Raw genomic sequence first — 20,017 nt, 5'->3', positions numbered from 1 at the left:
TTTTTTGCAAGCTAAACATTCCCAGATTTATTTTTATTTATTTATTTTACTCATTTATATAGCAACATTAATTCTACAGCACTTTACAAACATTATTGATCCTTTAACCGTTCCTCTGTTTACCCGTACTCACCTAGCTCTCTCCTTTGTCCACCACCGTTCTTCTCTTCTCAGTGACATCACTGCTCTTCAAACTCGCTGGATCACCCTGCGCTCCGCATGGCCTGGAAGTGTTTTTTTTACAATGTGAGTCTATGGAGCGTCAGAACAAGGCTCAGGATGAGTCTCCATAGGCTTTTATTCTTAAACAGACTTCTGGCTCATGCATAGAGCATAAAGCGAGTCGGATAGTGGCAATTGCGGTGACATCACTGAGAAAAGAAGCAGAACGATGCTGAATGCCAGAGAAGCAGTGGTAGGCGAGTATACTGATACGCTCACACTGAATTACATGCATATATATGAACACTTATCTTTAAAAGAAGAATTTGTCGGAAAATAAAAAACAGCCTTAGCACAGGAAAACTGGAAACAACATTGGCGCAAATGCAATACACAATTGGGCTCAGTTGGCCTTTAATGTCAACATACGGTAAGATTAATTAAACATTATATTGTACTTCTTAAAATCAGTCGACAAGAATGAAAGGGTTTTTCTCAAAGGGAATAATTTACAGATCGTTGGGGAACTCCCACTGAAACTCCAAGTAATCCTGAGATTGGGCCTCTGGAAACCTGAAACTTATACAGTACAGACCAAAAGTTTGGACACACCTTCTCATTTAAAGATTTTTCTGTATTTTGATGACTATGAAAATTGTAAATTCACACTGAAGGCATCAAAACTATGAATTAACACATGTGGAATTATATACTTAACAAAAAAGTGTGAAACAACTGAAAATATGTCTTATATTCTAGGTTCTTCAAAGTAGCCACCTTTTGCTTTGATGACTGCTTTGCACACTCTTGGCATTCCCTTGATGAGCTTCAAGAGGTAGTCACCGGGAATGGTTTTCACATCACAGGTGTGCCCTGTCAGGTTTAATAAGTGGGATTTCTTGCCTTATAAATGGTGTTGGGACCATCAGTTGTGTTGTGCAGAAGTCTGGTGGATACACAGCTGATAGTCCTACTAAATAGACTGTTAGAATTTGTATTATGGCAAGAAAAAAGCAAAGTAAAGAAAAACGAGTGGTCATCATTACTTTAAGAAATGAAGGTCAGTCAGTCTGAAAAATTGGGAAAACTGTTCCCAAGTGCAGTTGCAAAAACCATCAAGCGTTACAAAGAAACTGGCTCACATGAGGACTGCCCCAGGAAAGGAAGACCAAGAGTCACCTCTGCTTCTGAGGATAAGTTTATCCGAGTCACCAGCCTCAGAAATCGCAGGTTAACAGCAGCTCAGATTAGAGACCAGGTCAATGCCACACAGAGTTCCAGCAGCAGACACATCTCTACAACAACTGTTAAGAGGAGACTTTGTGCAGCAGGCCTTCATGGTAAAATAGCTGCTAGGAAACCACTGCTAAGGACAGGCAACAAGCAGAAGAGACTTGTTTGGGCTAAAAAACACAAGGAATGGACATTAGACCAGTGGAAATCTGTGCTTTGGTCTGATGAGTCCAAATTTGAGATCTTTGGTTCCAACCACCGTGTCTTTGTGTGACGCAGAAAAGGTGAACGATGGACTCTACATGCCTGGTTCCCACCGTGAAGCATGGAGGAGGAGGTGTGATGGTGTGGGGGTACTTTGCTGGTGTAACTAGTTTAAAGAGGAAGGGCGTGCACTCTGTAGGAGTGAAGCTGGTGCAGGCTGAACCTGGATAGAATCCAGTAGACTAGTAAATTCGGGCAAACAACCGCACTCAGAGAATATATTCAGATTGCGTCATAAGCGTGAAATATTTATTGAGTACCACCACAGTGATCTGTAAAGCATTGAGGTAACTTTTCGACCCTTGGGTCTTTTTCTAACCTCACTTTTAGAATGGAGAGCAATAGAAGAAAGGAAAGGACGCTGTCCAATGGACGGACACAAAGGCTCCAAAAGGTATCAAAGACAGCTGGAGGGTGTGGGAGTCCGGAACTGCACGGACAGGGAGCAGGATCCCTAGAGACACTGTGGGTTCAGATGCAGGTAGATTGGCTCCTGCATCTGGACCCACAGTGTGTCTAGGGATCCTTCTCTCTGTCCGTGCAGTTCCGGACTCCCAATGACGCAATCTGAATATATTCTCTGTGTGCAGTTGTTTGCCTGAATTTGCTGGTGTCACTGTTGGGGATATATTAAAAATTGAAGGCATACTGAACCAGCATGGCTACCACAGCATCTTGCAGCGGCATGCTATTCCATACGGTTTGCGTTTAGTTGGACCATCATTTATTTTTCAACAGGACAATGACCCCAAACACACCTCCAGGCTGTGTAAGGGCTATTTGACCAAGAAGGAGAGTGATGGGGTGCTACGCCAGATGACCTGGCCTCCACAGTCACCAGACCTGAACCCAATCGAGATGGTTTGGGGTGAGCTGGACCGCACAGTGAAGGCAAAAGGGCCAATAAGTGCTAAGCATCTCTGGGATCTCCTTCAAGATTATTGGAAGACCATTTCCGGTGACTACCTCTTGAAGCTCATCAAGCGAATGAAATTATGCTTCCAGCGGTCCCTCCAGCAAGACTCGGAGTGCCGCTGCTTGTGCAGATAGTCAATGTGCTGTGATCCATCAGTAGGCCATCTATGAAATGCATGGGCATACGGGGTTCTCCAAAGTGATCCGTGCTTTTCGTAGTTGTTCCCTACTTGGTTAATAGATGAGAGTCCTGAAAGAGATGCTCCCCATTATTAATGCAAGGTTGGGGTATTTATAAATGGGTTCTTCAAACCTCACAACCCCCGTAATTTTGAGCAGGACCTGTGGAGAAAGGTTGAACTTGATGGACCTAGGTCTTTTTTCAACCTATGCATGTATGTATGAATTTCTATGAAATGCATCCGTCTTGGGTCGATGAATAAAACATTTGTGGGGGAAATGGTTCCTTACATTTTCTTACCATGTTATTTGCAAATGAAGAAGAATCTAACAGTACACATTACTGCACGACCGTCCAGTGGAAGGGGCTTAGTTTCTGTCCTACAAAGCAGTTTATTGAATTGTTGTAACAAGAGATGAGGGATCAGGGTGACACGAGTTACTTCCAGTCAGAAGCACTGGACAACGAATTCACGTTGGAAAAACCACGACTATAAATGCTGCAAAGACCGTCAGGTAAAAATAGATATTGATGATATTGATTGGTGCAGTGATATCATCGTGGTCTGCAAATATCCTTCATGTGGACCGTGGAGACTATTGGATTACGGACATCAATATGCAGATGTACAAGAACTGAGTTTGGAAGGAGTGGCAGACCTTAATGTGTCATTTTTCACACCAGAAATTCAGCTGTACTGCCCTGATAAATGTGTCGCTACTTCCACATCTGTATCTGTGTGTTTATGGCCCACGGCTCCAAATACTCAGTCACCCTAAAATCCTGGTTGTGCCACCAATCTGTATGAAACCTCCACAGTAATTATCCCCCTCTCTTCCTCCTTGGTCAGACCTCATCTGGAATACGGTGTCCAAAAAAATATTGAAAAACGAGCAAGTTCAGAGAAGAGCTACCAGGATGGTGATGGTGAGCGGACTCCCACACATTGTTCTGCTGTACTATGACACCTGCACAAATATGGCCTTCATGGAAGGGCCAACAGAAGAAAACCTCTCCTGCGTCCTCACCATAAAATTCAGCATCAGAAGTATGCAAAAGAACATCTAAACAAGCCTCCTGAATTTTGGAAACAAGTCCTGTGGACCGATGACGTTAAAATAGAACTCTCTGGCCACAATGATCAGAGGTATGTGTGGAGAAAAAAGGGCACAGAATTTCAGGAACAAAACATCCCGCCAACCATTAAGGATGGGGGTGGATAAATCATGCTTTGGGGTTGTGCTGCAGTCAATGGCACGGTGAACATTTCACGGGCAGAGGGAAGAATGGATTCAATTAAATTTCAACAAATTCTTGGTGCAAACATAACACCTTTTGTAAAAAAGCTGAAGTTGAAAGAAGATGGGTTCTACAAATGGATAATGATCCTAAATAGTGATGAGTGGATGAGCTCGGATAATATGCTACGTGTAGATAGATATGAGAGATAGATAGATGGAGAGATAGATAATAGCTAGATAGAGAGAGAGATAGACAATAGACCAATGAAAAGCACATATATATGACTGTGCTTAGCAACAAGCTGTGGGTTTCTCCCATGTTCAGCTGTCTTGTCTTCCACTTCACTCCTTGCATTTTCTCTTCCATCTGATCATGTCACTAACATCAGACTGTAGCTCACTCATCAGGACAGTCATCCCGCTTCGCTCAGACTGGTAATGTATGCTGGGTGCGAATGTGCGTCTTAATAACATCTTAAAGGTGATGAATTACCTGTTTGTGGCTGGATATACCACCAGTCCAATAAAGTCCAATTATATGAGCGATTCACTTACAGCTTTCCTAAAATATTCAAATAGATATCTGGCATTGGTGACAACACTTCTGATAATAGATAAAGACTTATATTGTTATCAGCAGAGTACAGGCCACTGTTTTACTGTGGTCTATATTCTGACCATATGGAGTGAGGCACATTGTGAGACATGGAGTCTGTATCTGCAAGGGATTTGATTTCCCCTGCTATATTTCCAAATCTCATAATTTTCTCTGCTCTTCTTTCTCCCTTCCCTCATGTTTAGATTTTGCAGTTAAGAAGCAGTTGCACATAGGTCTCCAGAGTGGAGAGAGGAAAGTATTTGCAGTCTCAGGGAGGGCAGAGAAAAAAAAGCTATAGAAAAGAAATAAAGAACAAGAAAAGGAAATAAATGCAGTATTGGAGTTGTGCTGATTTTTGAGCTAATGAAGACAGCAGCTCTTTGGATATGCACAGCCTATATTACTGGGAGAGAAAGTCCCACAAGAGACATATCTGAAACTATGATCAGGTTGCAAACTGCATATTGGAGGGTCTGATAATGAATGAATGAGATTAAAACTGCATTCTCAATTTTATTAACTAAAAGTAATAACTAATAAATGTAAAAATCATTTTCCCACATCAAAGGTGTTCTTAGCCAAAGGAAACCTGTCAATTGGTCAATGTTGCCCAAATCACAGGTAATGTAATTTGGGACAGACCTGTCAATCACCAGGAGTGAAGCGGGGAGACGGCGGCTGAGGGCGACGCTGTATAAGTCTCATCTATTTCTATGGTCCCTAGTTGGATCTGTAAACTATATATTTTCTCCAGTCTGCAGTTGTGCAGCACAGTTCTGCTTCATGTTATACCTGTTTCAGGCAGAATTGATCAACTGATTAATGGTTCCCATTAACTATGGAAATCAGGTGCAATGCAATTTCATCCAAAGGAAAAACTTGGATAAGCCCAGGAGTTTTATACTCCTTTTTTTTAAATTCTAAAAGGGTTTGTCTCATCTAATATAATCCATTATAATTTATTAAATTAATTACATTATTAAATTACTATTACATGGTAACCATATGGACATAAAGGGGTATTATTTGGATATCTTTGGGCACTACAGTATATACAAGTAGTATGCAGGGTCTAAAAAAAAAACAAGGAATCTACCTCCAGGTTTTTGTAACCCCATCTGAGAGCAGCTTGAGGTTGGGACACAGACCCTGATTCCAGCGATGTGTCACTCACTGGGCTGCTTGCTGTCGTTTTGATGAAATCACTTTTATCCGCAGGAAATTAGCACTAGAGGACTAGTAAACCTACAACTAAAGCAAGCAAGCAGCACAGTCAGTTACACATCACTGGAATCAGGGTCTCTGTCCCTACATTATGTTGCTCTCAGGTGAAGTGCTAAAAACTTGGTGACAGATACCCTTTAATGGGAACCACAGGCCAGGTACCATGAATCAGAGACAAGCTCCCTCATTACATCTTTTGCTTTAAAGGTCTGCAATGTTTGAGATAAAACATAGTGTAAGCAAGGGCTCGGTATGAGGAGACTGAGAAAACTAGTCACTTGGGAGGAGCCCCATTGCCTTGCCCCCGCCCAGTTCTGCCTGATTGACAGATCTTTCCCTATGTGAGTACAGAGAACTGTTAATGTCACTGAACGGGGCGAACAGAAGCCTTCCACAGCCTTCCACGTTGCTCAAAATTCTGCTCCATTTTACAGTACGATCAATGTGTCCATGACCAAGTCGGTTGTGCACTCACTGGTTATACATGTTACTGTGATTGTGAACATAAGACTCTTTCTCCTAAGAAAACACGATATGGGGAAAGGACAGATTGCGACCACTCCACATCCATGCATTTCTATATGTGGACATCACTCTCTATCTCATGCACAATGTCAGGATTCTCCTCAACGGACAGGTCAATCACGTGGTCACCTGAGTATGTGATTTGCAAACGGCCTGTCATGTGCCAACTAGACTCTTATTCGTTACTATCAACAGAACATTGCCTTGTTGGCCAGTAGACAGACCGCCGGCTCGATCTGGGAATTGAGGGGAATCCTGACAGTGTGCCTAGTGCAGGACAGTATCAGGATTCGCCAATTTGCAGAAATGTAGCTTTTGCCTGGAAAACCCTTTCAGTGAGTGAAGAAGAGCACTCTGCCTCTAGCACAGCAGGAAATCACAGCATATACTGAAGTGTTCTGCATGGGGAGAGAAGAGTATGTTGCCACCAGTGTTTATCAAACAAGGGCTTATCTCCTGGGAGAATGATAGAATGGCAGAGATGGAAGGGACCTCCAGGATCATCGTGTCCAATGTTTATTATTATCTGACATACAATTAAAAACTCATCACCGACATACAAAGATACTACCATGTAATTGTGGTCACACTCCGATACATTACAAAAGCACACCAACAATGCTTATAGAGCAAAATAACATAAAGAGGTTATCCACGTTTGGGGACAAAATCTTTTTCTTTACTTGAATGCATGCGTTCGGTGCTAAAAAAAAAATAATTTTTGCAATTGAGTTTCATTAAAGAATTCGCACCATTTACCTTCTATTGCCTCTGATTTGCATTGTCTATTGCTGGCTGCAGAACGAGTCAACTGAGAATCTGTCTGTGAGTTCATTCAGATTGGAATATGTGAGATTGTATTGATTTTTCATATTTTATTATTTATGAGCACAGACCACTAGTGTTGAGCGATACCGTCCGATACTTGAAAGTATCGGTATCGGAAAGTATCGGCCGATATCGGCAAAGTATCGGATCTAATCCGATACCGATACCCGATACCAATACAAGTCAATGGGACTCAAGTATTGGACGGTATCCTGATGGTTCCCAGGGTCTGAAGGAGAGGAAACTCTCCTTCAGGCCCTGGGATCCATATTAATGTGTAAAAGAAAGAATTAAAATAAAAAATATTGCTATACTCACCTCTCCGACGCAGCCTGGACCTCACCGAGGGAACCGGCAGCGTTCTTTGCTTAAAATGCGCGCGTTTCCTGCCTCCCGTGACGTCACGGCTTGTGATTGGTCGCGTTGCCCATGTGACCGCGACGCGACCAATCACAAGCCAGAACGTAATTTTAAAATCCTGAAGGACCTGAAATTACGTCACGGCTTGCTGTGATTGGTCGCGTCGCGGCCACATGGGCGGCACGCGACCAATCACAAGCCGGGACTTCACGGAAGGAAGTAAACGCGCGAATTTTAAGCAAAGAATGCGGCCGGTTCCCTCAGTGAGGTCCAGGCTGCGTCGGAGAGGTGAGTATAGCAATATTTTTTATTTTAATTCTTTCTTTTACACATTAATGTTGTTTTGATACCGATACCCGATACCACAAAAGTATCGGATCTCGGTATCGGAATTCCGATACCCGCAAGTATCGGCCGATACCCAATACTTGCGGTATCGGAATGCTCAACACTACAGACCACATCAAAGTTGAATGTTCAGCAAAACAAAGAGCTTGTAAAAGCCAAATGGGGCAACAAGTTTCATGAGACAAAAGTAAATTCCTTTGGGGATAGTATTTTAAAATATATACACTCACCGGCCACTTTATTAGGTACACCATGCTAGTAACGGGTTGGACCCCCTTTTGCCTTCAGAACTGCCTCAATTCTTCGTGGCATAGATTCAACAAGGTGCTGGAAGCATTCCTCAGAGATTTTGGTCCATATTGACATGATGGCATCACACAGTTGCCGCAGATTTGTCGGCTGCACATCCCAAAGATGCTCCATACAAGGCAGGATGGATCCATGCTTTCATGTTGTTTACGCCAAATTCTGACCCTACCATCCGAATGTCGCAGCAGAAATCGAGACTCATCAGACCAAGCAACGTTTTTCCAATCTTCTACTGTCCAATTTCGATGAGCTTGTACAAACTGTAGCCTCAGTTTCCTGTTCTTAGCTGAAAGGAGTGGTACCCGGTGTGGTCTTCTGCTGCTGTAGCCCATCTGCCTCAAAGTTCGACGCACTGTGCGTTCAGAGATGCTCTTAGGCCTACCTTGGTTGTAACGGGTGGCGATTTGAGTCACTGTTGCCTTTCTATCAGCTCGAACCAGTCTGCCCATTCTCCTCTGACCTCTGGCATCAACAAGGCATTTCCGCCCACAGAACTGCCGCTCACTGGATTTTTTTTCTTTTTCGGACCATTCTCTGTAAACCCTAGAGATGGTTGTGCGTGAAAATCCCAGTAGATCAGCAGTTTCTGAAATACTCAGACCAGCCCTTCTGGCACCAACAACCATGCCACGTTCAAAGGCACTCAAATCACCTTTCTTCCCCATACTGATGCTCGGTTTGAACTGCAGGAGATTGTCTTGACCATGTCTACATGCCTAAATGCACTGAGTTGCCGCCATGTGATTGGCTGATTAGAAATTAAGTGTTAACAAGAAGTTGGACAGGTGTACCTAATAAAGTGGCCAGTGAGTGTATATATGTATATATAATGTATATATATATATATACAGGTGCTTCTCACAACATTAGAATATCATCAAAAAGTTAATTTATTTCAGTTCTTCAATACAAGAAGTGAAACTCATATATTATATAGAGTTATTACAAACAGAGTGATCTATTTCAAGTGTTTATTTCTGTTAATGTTGATGATTATGGCTTACAGCCAATGAAAACCCAAAAGTCATTATCTCATTAAATTAGAATAATTAACAAAAAACACCTGCAAAGGCTTCCTAAGTGTTTGTAAAGGTCCCTTAGTCTGTTTCAGTAGGATCCACAATCATGGGGAAGACTGCTGACTTGACAGATGTCCAGAAGGCAGTCATGGACACACTCCACAAGGAGGGTAAGCCACAAAAGGTCATTGCTAAAGAAGCTGGCTGTTCACAGAGTGCTGTATTCAAGCATATTAATGGAAAGTTGAGTGGAAGGAAAAAGTGTGGTAGAAAAAGGTGCACAAGCAACCAGGATAACCGCAGCCTTGAAAGGATTGTTAGGAAAAGGCCATTCAAAAATGTGGGGGAGATTCACAAGGAGTGGACTGCTACTGGAGTCATTGCTTCAAGAGCCACCACACACAGACGTATCCAGGACATGGGCTACAAGTGTCGCATTCCTTGTGTCAAGCTGCTCATGACCAATAGACAACGCTAGAAGTGTCTTACCTGGGCCTGGTGTCCTCGCCTGTGCCTTGCTCTCCTTCACTCTCACTGAACGATGTCCTTTCCCTCTGTATGTCTCTTTCTGCAGGGGCTGTAGTACTTCAGACTACACGGCCCCTTCAGACCTTCTGACACTCTGTCGGTCTGCTCTCTTCTGTCTCTCTGACAATCTGACCTCTGTTTCCCTCCAAACCACAATATATACAGGGGAGTCACCTAGAAATAGGATCAAAAGCTCCCCCTTGTGGCCTGGAGTGTGAACATGTTGTGTGCATGGTGATTACCTGATAAAAGATATCCTTCATTGCTTCCAAGCGTAACATCACTCACCCCGTGAGGAAAGCAATGCTACTGTGACGACCAGGACCCTGGAGCGCCACAGACACAAAAGGAGCCCCAACCAAGTATTGAGTGCCTTTACTGAACTCACGTTTCAGTAGGCAAACATTTCGGATTTTAAAATAATTTTTTCAAGCTGATGTTATAATGTATTCTAATTTACTGAGATAGTGACTTTTGGGTTTTCATTGGCTGTAAGCCATAATCATCAACATTAACAGAAATAAACACTTGAAATAGATCACTCTGTCTGTAATGACTCTATATAATATATGAGATTCACTTTTTGTATTGAACAACTGAAATAAATCAACTTTTTGATGATATTCTAATTTTGTGAGAAACACTTGTGTTTTCTCAGGGAACCTAACTGCATTAGTGTAGTAAGGATTATTTAATTTATACCACTAGGTGGTGCTGTATTTTTTGTACAGAATGTATGCAAGTACTAGATTGAAATTGCTTGCGCTCTGTTCTCTATAAGGACACGAAGGGTAACGTTTCACCTTGCGGAGCATGACATATCATGCCTGCCATGCTAAGGTGAGGAGACTTTTAAGCCTTGCAATGCTCCTCTGAGAAATTAAATATGCAAATTGGCTCTTCAGAGAGGAAGAAGATTAGAGCTCTAGTGCCACCTATAGGAAGTAGGCTCATGAAAGGGTCGATATTAACTTTTAGGATCGCTACTTCCAAAAGGTGGCACTAGAGTTCTAGTCCTCTTCCTCTCTGACGTTTGCGTAGATGGACACAGCACACCGTGTGGTTATCTGTGGTACTGCAAGTAAAACTGATCAGTAATAATGTATGAACTAAGCAAATTGAGAAACTAATAAAAGTCATCAATGACAATAAAAGTGACAAATGATGCTGCATCTGGATATGGCATATATATGTTAACTAAGAAAAGCTTTCTATATTGCAATCTGCCATAAATAAGGTTTACAGTGACATCTTCGGATATTGACTCTGGTTATCCCTTTAGCAATTCATATAGTGCTAAGGTTTATGGTAAAGGTGCATAGGAGGTTAAAAAAAAAGAAAGCAGCAATGTTTTCCTATTCCTGGGATTCTAAGTAAATCCATAGGAAATAATTATAGGGAAAAAAAGTTTTCTAAATGGGGACAACACCTTTAAATGGGCGTACTAATAATGCCATACAAGAAAGCGCCAAATATGCAAGACGGTCAATCTTTCATAACTCAACCAGGGAAAAAGATCTCAAGTGATCCAGAGATCTCCCTTCCAGACAGGAGCTTGTATTATTGCCCAGGTCTAATAAGCAGTTGGATCCTATCCCAATATGTCTCCAAGATCCTATCCCAATATGTAGGAGGTGTAATAATAATAAAATTAGCAAATACCTCCAATTAGAAATGTAGTGTAGTTTTTCTGATTCACTGTCTTTCCTCATGCGCAGACATGGAATGGACCTTAGGTATCCATGGTTACGACCACTAGCATTTAGTTAACTGTCACTTTATCAGTGGTCGTAACCATGGATACCTAAGGTCCTGCAATGCCTGCACATGAAGAAAGACATAGCGAAGCAGAAAAACTATACTACATTTCTAATTGGAGGTATTTGCTAATATTATTATTATTACACCTACTACATATTGGGATAGGATCTTGGAGATGGTAATACCCCTTTAAGTCTTGTAGTACTTAAAGAGGTTGTCCATTCACACCATACTGAAGACCTATCCATTATCCTGGAGCTGTTCTGCAGTACTCATCTGTGGCATATTGAATGGTTCTATGTTTACAACTGATCGGTGGGGGTGCCGGGTGTCAGACCCCCATAGATCTCATATTGATGACCAATCCTATGGCAAGGTCATAAAAGGGCCATCAATATGGTGTTGGTGGTTTATACTCACTATTGTAGCCATAGTTCTTATGCTCTTTACGGCACCTATATCTCTTATCGCAGGAGTTATCGCAGTATATCCCCCCAGCAGTACCTTACTATTTGCTCTTTTTTGCACATGTAATCTTGAGGCATTTTTTCATTACTTATTTAACAGCTTGCCGACTAATGGACTGGACCTAGTACTATAGCGCTGCGGTCCGGTATATTTGTGTTATAGCCATTTGTGCTTTTTAATTGTTTTTAAATGTTTGTTAATCAATTATTTATATATACAGGTCCTTCTCAAAAAATTAGCATATAGTGTTAAATTTCATTATTTACCATAATGTAATGATTACAATTAAACTTTCATATATTATAGATTCATTATCCACCAACTGAAATTTGTCAGGTCTTTTATTGTTTTAATACTGATGATTTTGGCCTACAACTCCTGATAACCCAAAAAACCTGTCTCAATAAATTAGCATATCAAGAAAAGGTTCTCTAAACGACCTATTACCCTAATCTTCTGAATCAACTAATTAACTCTAAACACATGCAAAAGATACCTGAGGCTTTTAAAAACTCCCTGCCTGGTTCATTACTCAAAACCCCCATCATGGGTAAGACTAGCGACCTGACAGATGTCAAGAAGGCCATCATTGACACCCTCAAGCAAGAGGGTAAGACCCAGAAAGAAATTTCTCAACAAATAGGCTGTTCCCAGAGTGCTGTATCAAGGCACCTCAATGGTAAGTCTGTTGGAAGGAAACAATGTGGCAGAAAACGCTGTACAACGAGAAGAGGTGACCGGACCCTGAGGAAGATTGTGGAGAAGGACCGATTCCAGACCTTGGGGAACCTGAGGAAGCAGTGGACTGAGTCTGGTGTGGAAACATCCAGAGCCACCGTGCACAGGCGTGTGCAGGAAATGGGCTACAGGTGCCGCATTCCCCAGGTAAAGCCACTTTTGAACCATAAACAGCGGCAGAAGCGCCTGACCTGGGCTACAGAGAAGCAGCACTGGACTGTTGCTAAGTGGTCCCAAGTACTTTTTTCTGATGAAAGCAAATTTTGCATGTCATTCGGAAATCAAGGTGCCAGAGTCTGGAGGAAAACTGGGGAGAAGGAAATGCCAAAATGCCTGAAGTCCAGTGTCAAGTACCCACAGTCAGTGATGGTGTGGGGTGCCATGTCAGCTGCTGGTGTTGGTCCACTGTGTTTCATCAAGGGCAGGGTCAATGCAGCTAGCTATCAGGAGATTTTGGAGCACTTCATGCTTCCTGGCACCTGTTCACAGTGCCAAAACCACTGGTAAATGGTTTACTGACCATGGTATTACTGTGCTCAATTGGCCTGCCAACTCTCCTGACCTGAACCCCATAGAGAATCTGTGGGATATTGTGAAGAGAAAGTTGAGAGACGCAAGACCCAACACTCTGGATGAGCTTAAGGCCGCTATTGAAGCATCCTGGGCCTCCATAACATCTCAGCAGTGTCACAGGCTGATTGCCTCCATGCCACGCCGCATTGAAGCAGTAATTTCTGCCAAAGGATTCCCGACCAAGTATTGAGTGCATAACTGAACATTATTATTTGATGGTTTTTTTGTTTGTTATTAAAAAACACTTTTATTTGATTGGACGGGTGAAATATGCTAATTTATTGAGACAGGTTTTTTGGGTTATCAGGAGTTGTATGCCAAAATCATCAGTATTAAAACAATAAAAGACCTGACAAATTTCAGTTGGTGGATAATGAATCTATAATATATGAAAGTTTAATTGTAATCATTACATTATGGTAAATAATGAAATTTAACACTATATGCTAATTTTTTGAGAAGGACCTGTATTTGGGTGATCCTTGCCTTTACATATTTCATTTTTTTTTACATACATACTGCAGAAGATTGTGCCACATCTACTGCTGATGGAGCGCCCCCACACCGCCGCAGGGCCGAGGGGTACCCGGAGCCGGGCCTCTAGGTCTCAGTCCTGGGGTTGTCACGGTGGCTAGACCCGGTCCGTGGCCCTGTCTGTCAGTGGGGGACGTCCGGTGCAATAAGTGGTGTAGTAACGGTGTAGCGGTGCAGTTGTGGGGTGCAGGTCGCGGTAAATAACGAGGACACCAGGTTGCAGTCTCTTTACCTCTTTACTGAAGCTCTCTGGGTCCTCAGTCCAGAATACGGCTCACCAGGCTGCGCAAGTCCGGCCGGTCCAATGGCACTTCCAGAGCTCTCCTTGCAGGTGGAAATCGGTGCCTTCCTTCTAGCGCTATGTGTTGCAGTCCTTCCCTGCTGTGCTTACAGAAAGTACCCCACAACTGTTGTGTCTGTTTCTCGTGTTCCCTCACAACAACTTAATTCGCAATGATCTTCCTCGTCCCTCCAGATGCTATGGTAGGAACGCACCCGTATGACGGGGAGGCTCGGAGATCTTCCGGGACTCTATCTGCGCCCCTCTCCTGTTGGTACCCCCCTTTGCCTTCCTGGGTGATGCGTGAGACAGTCCGCCTAAAGCTAACTGCCCTGCCGTAGGTCTGAGGTATGGCTTGAAACTCTTTACCTCCTCGGCGTTCCGGCCACCGGTAGTGCGCCTCAGTAAGGTGCTGCCTCTTTCAGCACAACCCTCACTGGTATCTCCTTTCGCTTGACTTCGTTTCTCACTCAGCACAATCTATCTCGCTTCTAGTCCTTTCTTGAGTCCCGCCGCTTCCAGGAGCCTGCGCGGACCCGTTACGTTCTTTCAATGCCAAGCCTCTGCCAGGATCCCACCCCTGGCAGAGACCCTACAGTCTCTCCCTTCACAACACCCCCTGCCACAGGGTGTTGCTCCGTTCAATCCCGTCAGCGTTCTCTCTAACTTCCTGCCTGACCCCCAGTTTACCCACTATGGTGGGGAGTGGCCTAATGAATAGCACCCTTAGCTCCCCCCGGAGGCCCAGCTGTGAAATGTATTGGTGACTGTGATACCTGCTCAGAGAACTCCTTCAGTGCCATCGAACGCACCATGGCCCCCCTTAGTGGCTGAGCCATGATACTGCAACGACCAGGACTCTGGGGCGCTGCACTGACATTTAGAAACATTTAGCACAAAAACCGCAGCATCAGATACGGTGCTCTGGTGGCTGAATTATCTGACTATGGCCAAAGCCTCCCTGCAGGGCTCAGGTGCCTCTGTGTTCTTCAGATTGTCACTGGCGATAAATGACTGTGCTTGGATAAGGTGTTATCTGAGCATGCTGGGTGCTAACCGAGTGTCTTCGGCGTGCTCGAAAAATATGTTCAAGTCCCCGCGGCTGCATGTCTCATGGATATTCGACAGCCGAAACACATGAAAGGATTGCCTAACAAACAGGAAATCCCTGTTGAACAGCCACAAGACACGCAGCCGTGAAGACTCAAACATATTTTTCGAGCACGCCGAAGACACTTGATTAGCACCCGAGCATGCTCAGATAACACCATATCCGAGCACGTTCACTCATCACTAATTGTTACGTTAAAAACTGAATCTCACTGGAAAAGTCTTGACTGGTCTTCCTGCATAGCAGCTTGCAATCTCAAGTATAAGTTTAAAGGGGTTGTCCTGGCTTGGGGCTCAAGTCTGCAGTCACTCTATGTAACTGCAGACTTATAAATCCTCACAGTGAGCACTATGCGCTCTGTTAGGATTTTCTGGTGCCGGCACCGAGAGCGGGCGGTCATGTGACCACAAATATCCGATTTGCATACATGCGGTCATATGCCAACTAGACGTGCTCAATACAAGTGAATTGAGGGAGGCCAGGCATGTCTAGTCGGAATGTGGCCGGAAGTATGAAAATAGCATACTTGTGCTCACTCCGCTGCCGGCACTAGAGAATCCTGACAGCACGCACATTGCACGCTGTGAGGGTTCATAGGTCTGCAGTCCCGTAGACCTTGAACCACAAGCTTGGACTTTAAGGCTGTAATGGTGTAGACCTCTCGGACTGCCAGATACCTCACAGCTCTACGTGTTATTATCAGGTCAAGCTTCTAGGTATGAAAAGCCAGTCCAATATTAACATGATATAATCCATAATATTCTCTTTACATAAAATCAGCCAAAAAAAGTAAAAACGTGAAAGTAAATTGTCCTGGTGCCATATTATTTTTGTGGTTAGAGGATCGGGAGATTGACAAGTACAAAGAATGACCCACTGAGGAAGAGGATCGACGTAAATGAATACTCTGTGTGTACATTGTCGTGGAACGTGTTGGTGCCATATAAAAGATACAGTGAAATTTACTGTATATGAGGAGACCACCCAAAATTGCCCTGAAAAGTGTCCTTCTAGATGACCAGTATGCAAGAAAGAAGTGATAACGAGCCACTGGAAATCTGCTCTGGATAAAGAGGAGGTCTTCTCGAATAGAGTGGTCTTACATTGCATGATCTTACCATATGTTTTAGCGCTCCCTGAGTTATAGGAGTAAATTACAAGTCAACTGATATCAACCATATTCATTTCTGGAAAGACAGCACTGACATCAGTGCAATCTCAATACATTGCTATGGGTGTGACCTAGTGTGGGACCACCAAAGGAAATTATGTTGAGGGAGCACCATCCAGACGTAACAAGCATATCAACTTCATAGAGGAGGGTTTCACCCAGAGGACTCCCGTCCATGAGCCGGAACCTCGAGGATCTCCCTCTCTGGCAGACACAGTGTGCCAATGCGTTACATGGGCCATTAATTTTAAAGCCTGACATGTAAGGCATTTATATAGTCAGAGGTATCTTCCCTTTAATGGGAACTCACATGCAGAAATGGGGTCCTAAGTTCGAATCCGACCAGGAACAGAATCTGCATGTAATTAGTTTGTCCTCCCAAATTTTTAGATTTCCACCATTAACATACTGATAAATTCTTTGACTTTCTATGAAATTGCCCCTGGTCTGTGTCTGAATTAGGAAATTAGAGCTTTTATTGGGGACTAATGTGAATAGTGCCATTCTTGTACAGTACTATGGAATATATAGGCACGCTACAACAAAAATAATAGGCAACAATTAAAATGTATTCGGACTGTCCCATAAATAATATTAATTACTTATACACAGGATAGGTAATTAATGTATGATGATTGATGGGGTCCTACTGATGGGACCCCACACCTACCACAAGAGTGAATGTAGCAGTAGTGCTCATGTGCGACCATCACAGCCCCATTGACGGTGGTCGCACCTTCCATCGCTGCTACATTCACTCGTGGCCGGTCGAAACCCTAGTGATCATACATGTATTGCCTACCCTGCGAAAAGGGGATACATGTTGTTTAACCCCTCATCCCCTTCCATCATAATTATAAAACCAGGGCCAACCGAAAGACCCTCCGGTACTCTGATGGGCGAGTCTGACGCTGGGTTGCTACACAACTTTCTAAGGTTCATGACAGCTTCAATCTGTCGCATGTTTTGGAATTCCGTATCGCTTGGCTAATAAAAAAATGAAGCCGACCACTAACGTCGACAGTAATCGGTCCCATTTGGAATGGTATTTTAAACACGTGGAGAAGTAGAATTATTACATCTGAATCATCACATAGGGGATAAGGAATGGGGGGGGGTTGTTAGATTTTTTTTTTACCATTCTCCTGGTTTTATTATATCTTCAAAGCCTCAACGCACAAATCTCTTCTCCTGCTGCAAACTGCAAGTCAGGACCGATGCTGCCCTTGAGTAGTTAAATTACACCCCTGGGGATGTTCTACCTTCTCTAAGATTGGAGTCAGGAACCTACAGATTTATTATATTTTCATCATAGCTTCATGTCTTATTCCATAACCTGAAACGCGTCCCTCAAATACAGTTTATGGATTCAACGTCAAGAGATGAAAACATACAAAAATATTGTCCAACGTTCTACGTCCAAAATAAGCGGCGTGCCTTACACATCGGCATCTCCGATGGCCGCACTTATACCTACCCACCCATCACGGAGTCTTATAGAAGGCCACAATGGAGCGATTCTCTCTACAAATATTTCTAATTCACGTAAAGGATCATTACGACAACATGTATCCAAGCCTTCGATGAAATCGCGCCGTAACCTGCCCTGATCTCCTCTCCTAGTTAATACGATGTCTGCAGTAATTAACCCATGTAGGACTGGACAGGAAGAGATACCCTATTTCATCTGAAGCCTTCCCACCATAACGTATATTCTCCGGACAAGACATAGACACAATAAGACACGTAAACAGCACATAAGTGGGTAAGGGATGGAGACCACACAAGGTGGGGACGGCACAGGTAGGGGTGCAGTTAGGGAGAAGAATAAGGGATCTACCTTCAGTCACATAGTTGTGGTCCCGAAGAAAGCTGTGGTTAATTTTCCGTGTGTCTACGTCCTCGCCCATGGATTACTCAGCATGCCTATCCGCAGTGGACTACTGATGGAATCACCAGAGGTCGTCAGAAGAGCAACATCCATACTGCCACAAGCTAGCAGAGGAAGCGAGCACAGTCTGCCACCGAGCCCAGCATCAGCATCATCTTGAGAGCCATGCAAGACAGAACAGGGCACAATACACCGCTGGCTCGTTGGCTCGCAGGGTGTTAGTAGGTTTTGTCCTCCTAGGCCCTGCACGCCTGCGGTTGCTGGTACCAACCCCAATGCTAAATGAGGCCACTGCAGCAAAATAGCATTGAGGAGATAAGAAAACAGTGTGTGACTTGCTGTTTGGAGCTGATCTGCTACTGCTGTCATCTGCTTCTGCTGCATCACAGCTTGCCCCTCCCCAGCAGCTTGTTCTAGCCCAACCACACCGTCAGATCTGTGGCTGCATGTGCTGCCGGAGAGTCAGGAGAAAAATGTCACTGCAGGCAGGGCATGCTGGCTGCATGGGGATACACAACACCGCAGGGGTGCATTGTGCACGGAGGGTGCAGCGGGGGGTCCGCCAGATCCTGTCCTCTCCGGAGAGCTAGGTTTTTATAATTTCATTTGTATCACCAAGTTCTATACACGCCCAGTATCAGTTCCGTTACATTATTATTTTTTTTTATTAAAAATCAATTTTGTATTTAGGTTCCGTTAAAATTTTTGGCTTTTTGTTTAACAGCACGTTCAACTTTGACGCGGAAACAAGAGTTACAAAGTCCTTCTGAGGCACTCACTGAGGGACTCGCTGTTAACTCATTCTGCAGTCAAAGTCAAAGCAACACAAACAATGGAAGGCGAACGGTGTGACATTTTTACCCCCTTCACGCTGCAGCCAATTTCAGTTTTTGCAAAGTTTGCAAAAAAAAAAAAATTTTGGGATTGTGTCACCATTTTCCAAAACCTGTAACATTTTTATTTTTCAGCCGATGCAGCTGTATGATGGCTTATTATTTTTGTGATTCAAGATGACATTATTGTTGATACCATTTTGGAAAAGATGCGACTTTTTGATTGCTTATTACAGCCTTTTTTGTGGAATTACGGCGACTAAAAAATGTAATTTTGGCAAAATTGAATTTTTTTAGTTTACGGTGTTTACCGATCGGGTTAATTGTTTTCTATTTTGATAGATTGGACTTTTCGGAATGCATCGATACCACATTTGTGTATTTTTTTAATATATTCTTATTTCCAATGGGGAAAAAGTTAGGTGATTTGAACTTTTAAGTTTTTTTTATTTTTTGCATATTTTTTAAAACCTTTTGTACTTTTCATTTTTTTAGTTAGTCCCCTTAGGGGACTTGAAGCTGCGATCACCCGATCGCTTGTGCTGTATACACCAATGCCACAGCATCGCTGCATATAGCAGAGATCACGGTCTCCTTTGAAGCCTGCCCTCAGGCACGCTGCACCCTAAGAACATGCCCGTCAGCCAGTGAGATCCGCCTCCTGATCCTGGATGGTGGGAAAAAGAAGAAGAAGCTCCACCCACGAAGGAGAGAGCGGGAACCAGACCTGGGAACAGAAATGAACCTGAACGACAAGATGGCAAGTGGCAAGGACCTGGAGCGTGGGGTGGAAGCTGAGGGCTTCACCAGCCAACAGGATGGAACCCACAGCGAGCCATCAGCAGAGGTTCCGGAGTTCCTGGGAGATGGAGCTCAGCAACCAACTCCTGCGGATGCAGTTAACCACTTTGTCCAAATGGAA

General features: G+C 43.5%; 1 protein-coding gene across 3 annotated transcripts in view; it reads right to left on the bottom strand.

Annotated features, from left to right (window-relative positions):
- The window catches only part of PPP2R2C (protein phosphatase 2 regulatory subunit Bgamma), a 219,736-nt gene extending 201,077 nt beyond the window's left edge, over nucleotides 1-18,659 (bottom strand). The window contains exon 1 of one of the 3 annotated variants that reach the window (XM_077280111.1): nucleotides 18,212-18,659. In XM_077280111.1, the coding sequence (XP_077136226.1) occupies nucleotides 18,212-18,281 (70 nt within the window). In that variant the 5' untranslated portion in view covers nucleotides 18,282-18,659. The remainder of the gene's footprint in view (nucleotides 1-18,211) is intronic. The other 2 variants (XM_077280112.1, XM_077280113.1) reach the window with 2 other exon arrangements.
- Between the last annotated feature and the right edge of the window lie 1,358 nt (nucleotides 18,660-20,017).

Source organism: Ranitomeya variabilis, chromosome 1 (assembly GCF_051348905.1).
Source record: "Ranitomeya variabilis isolate aRanVar5 chromosome 1, aRanVar5.hap1, whole genome shotgun sequence".
Taxonomy (NCBI): Eukaryota; Metazoa; Chordata; class Amphibia; order Anura; family Dendrobatidae; genus Ranitomeya; species Ranitomeya variabilis.
This window is presented reverse-complemented; position numbering and strand designations above follow the sequence as displayed.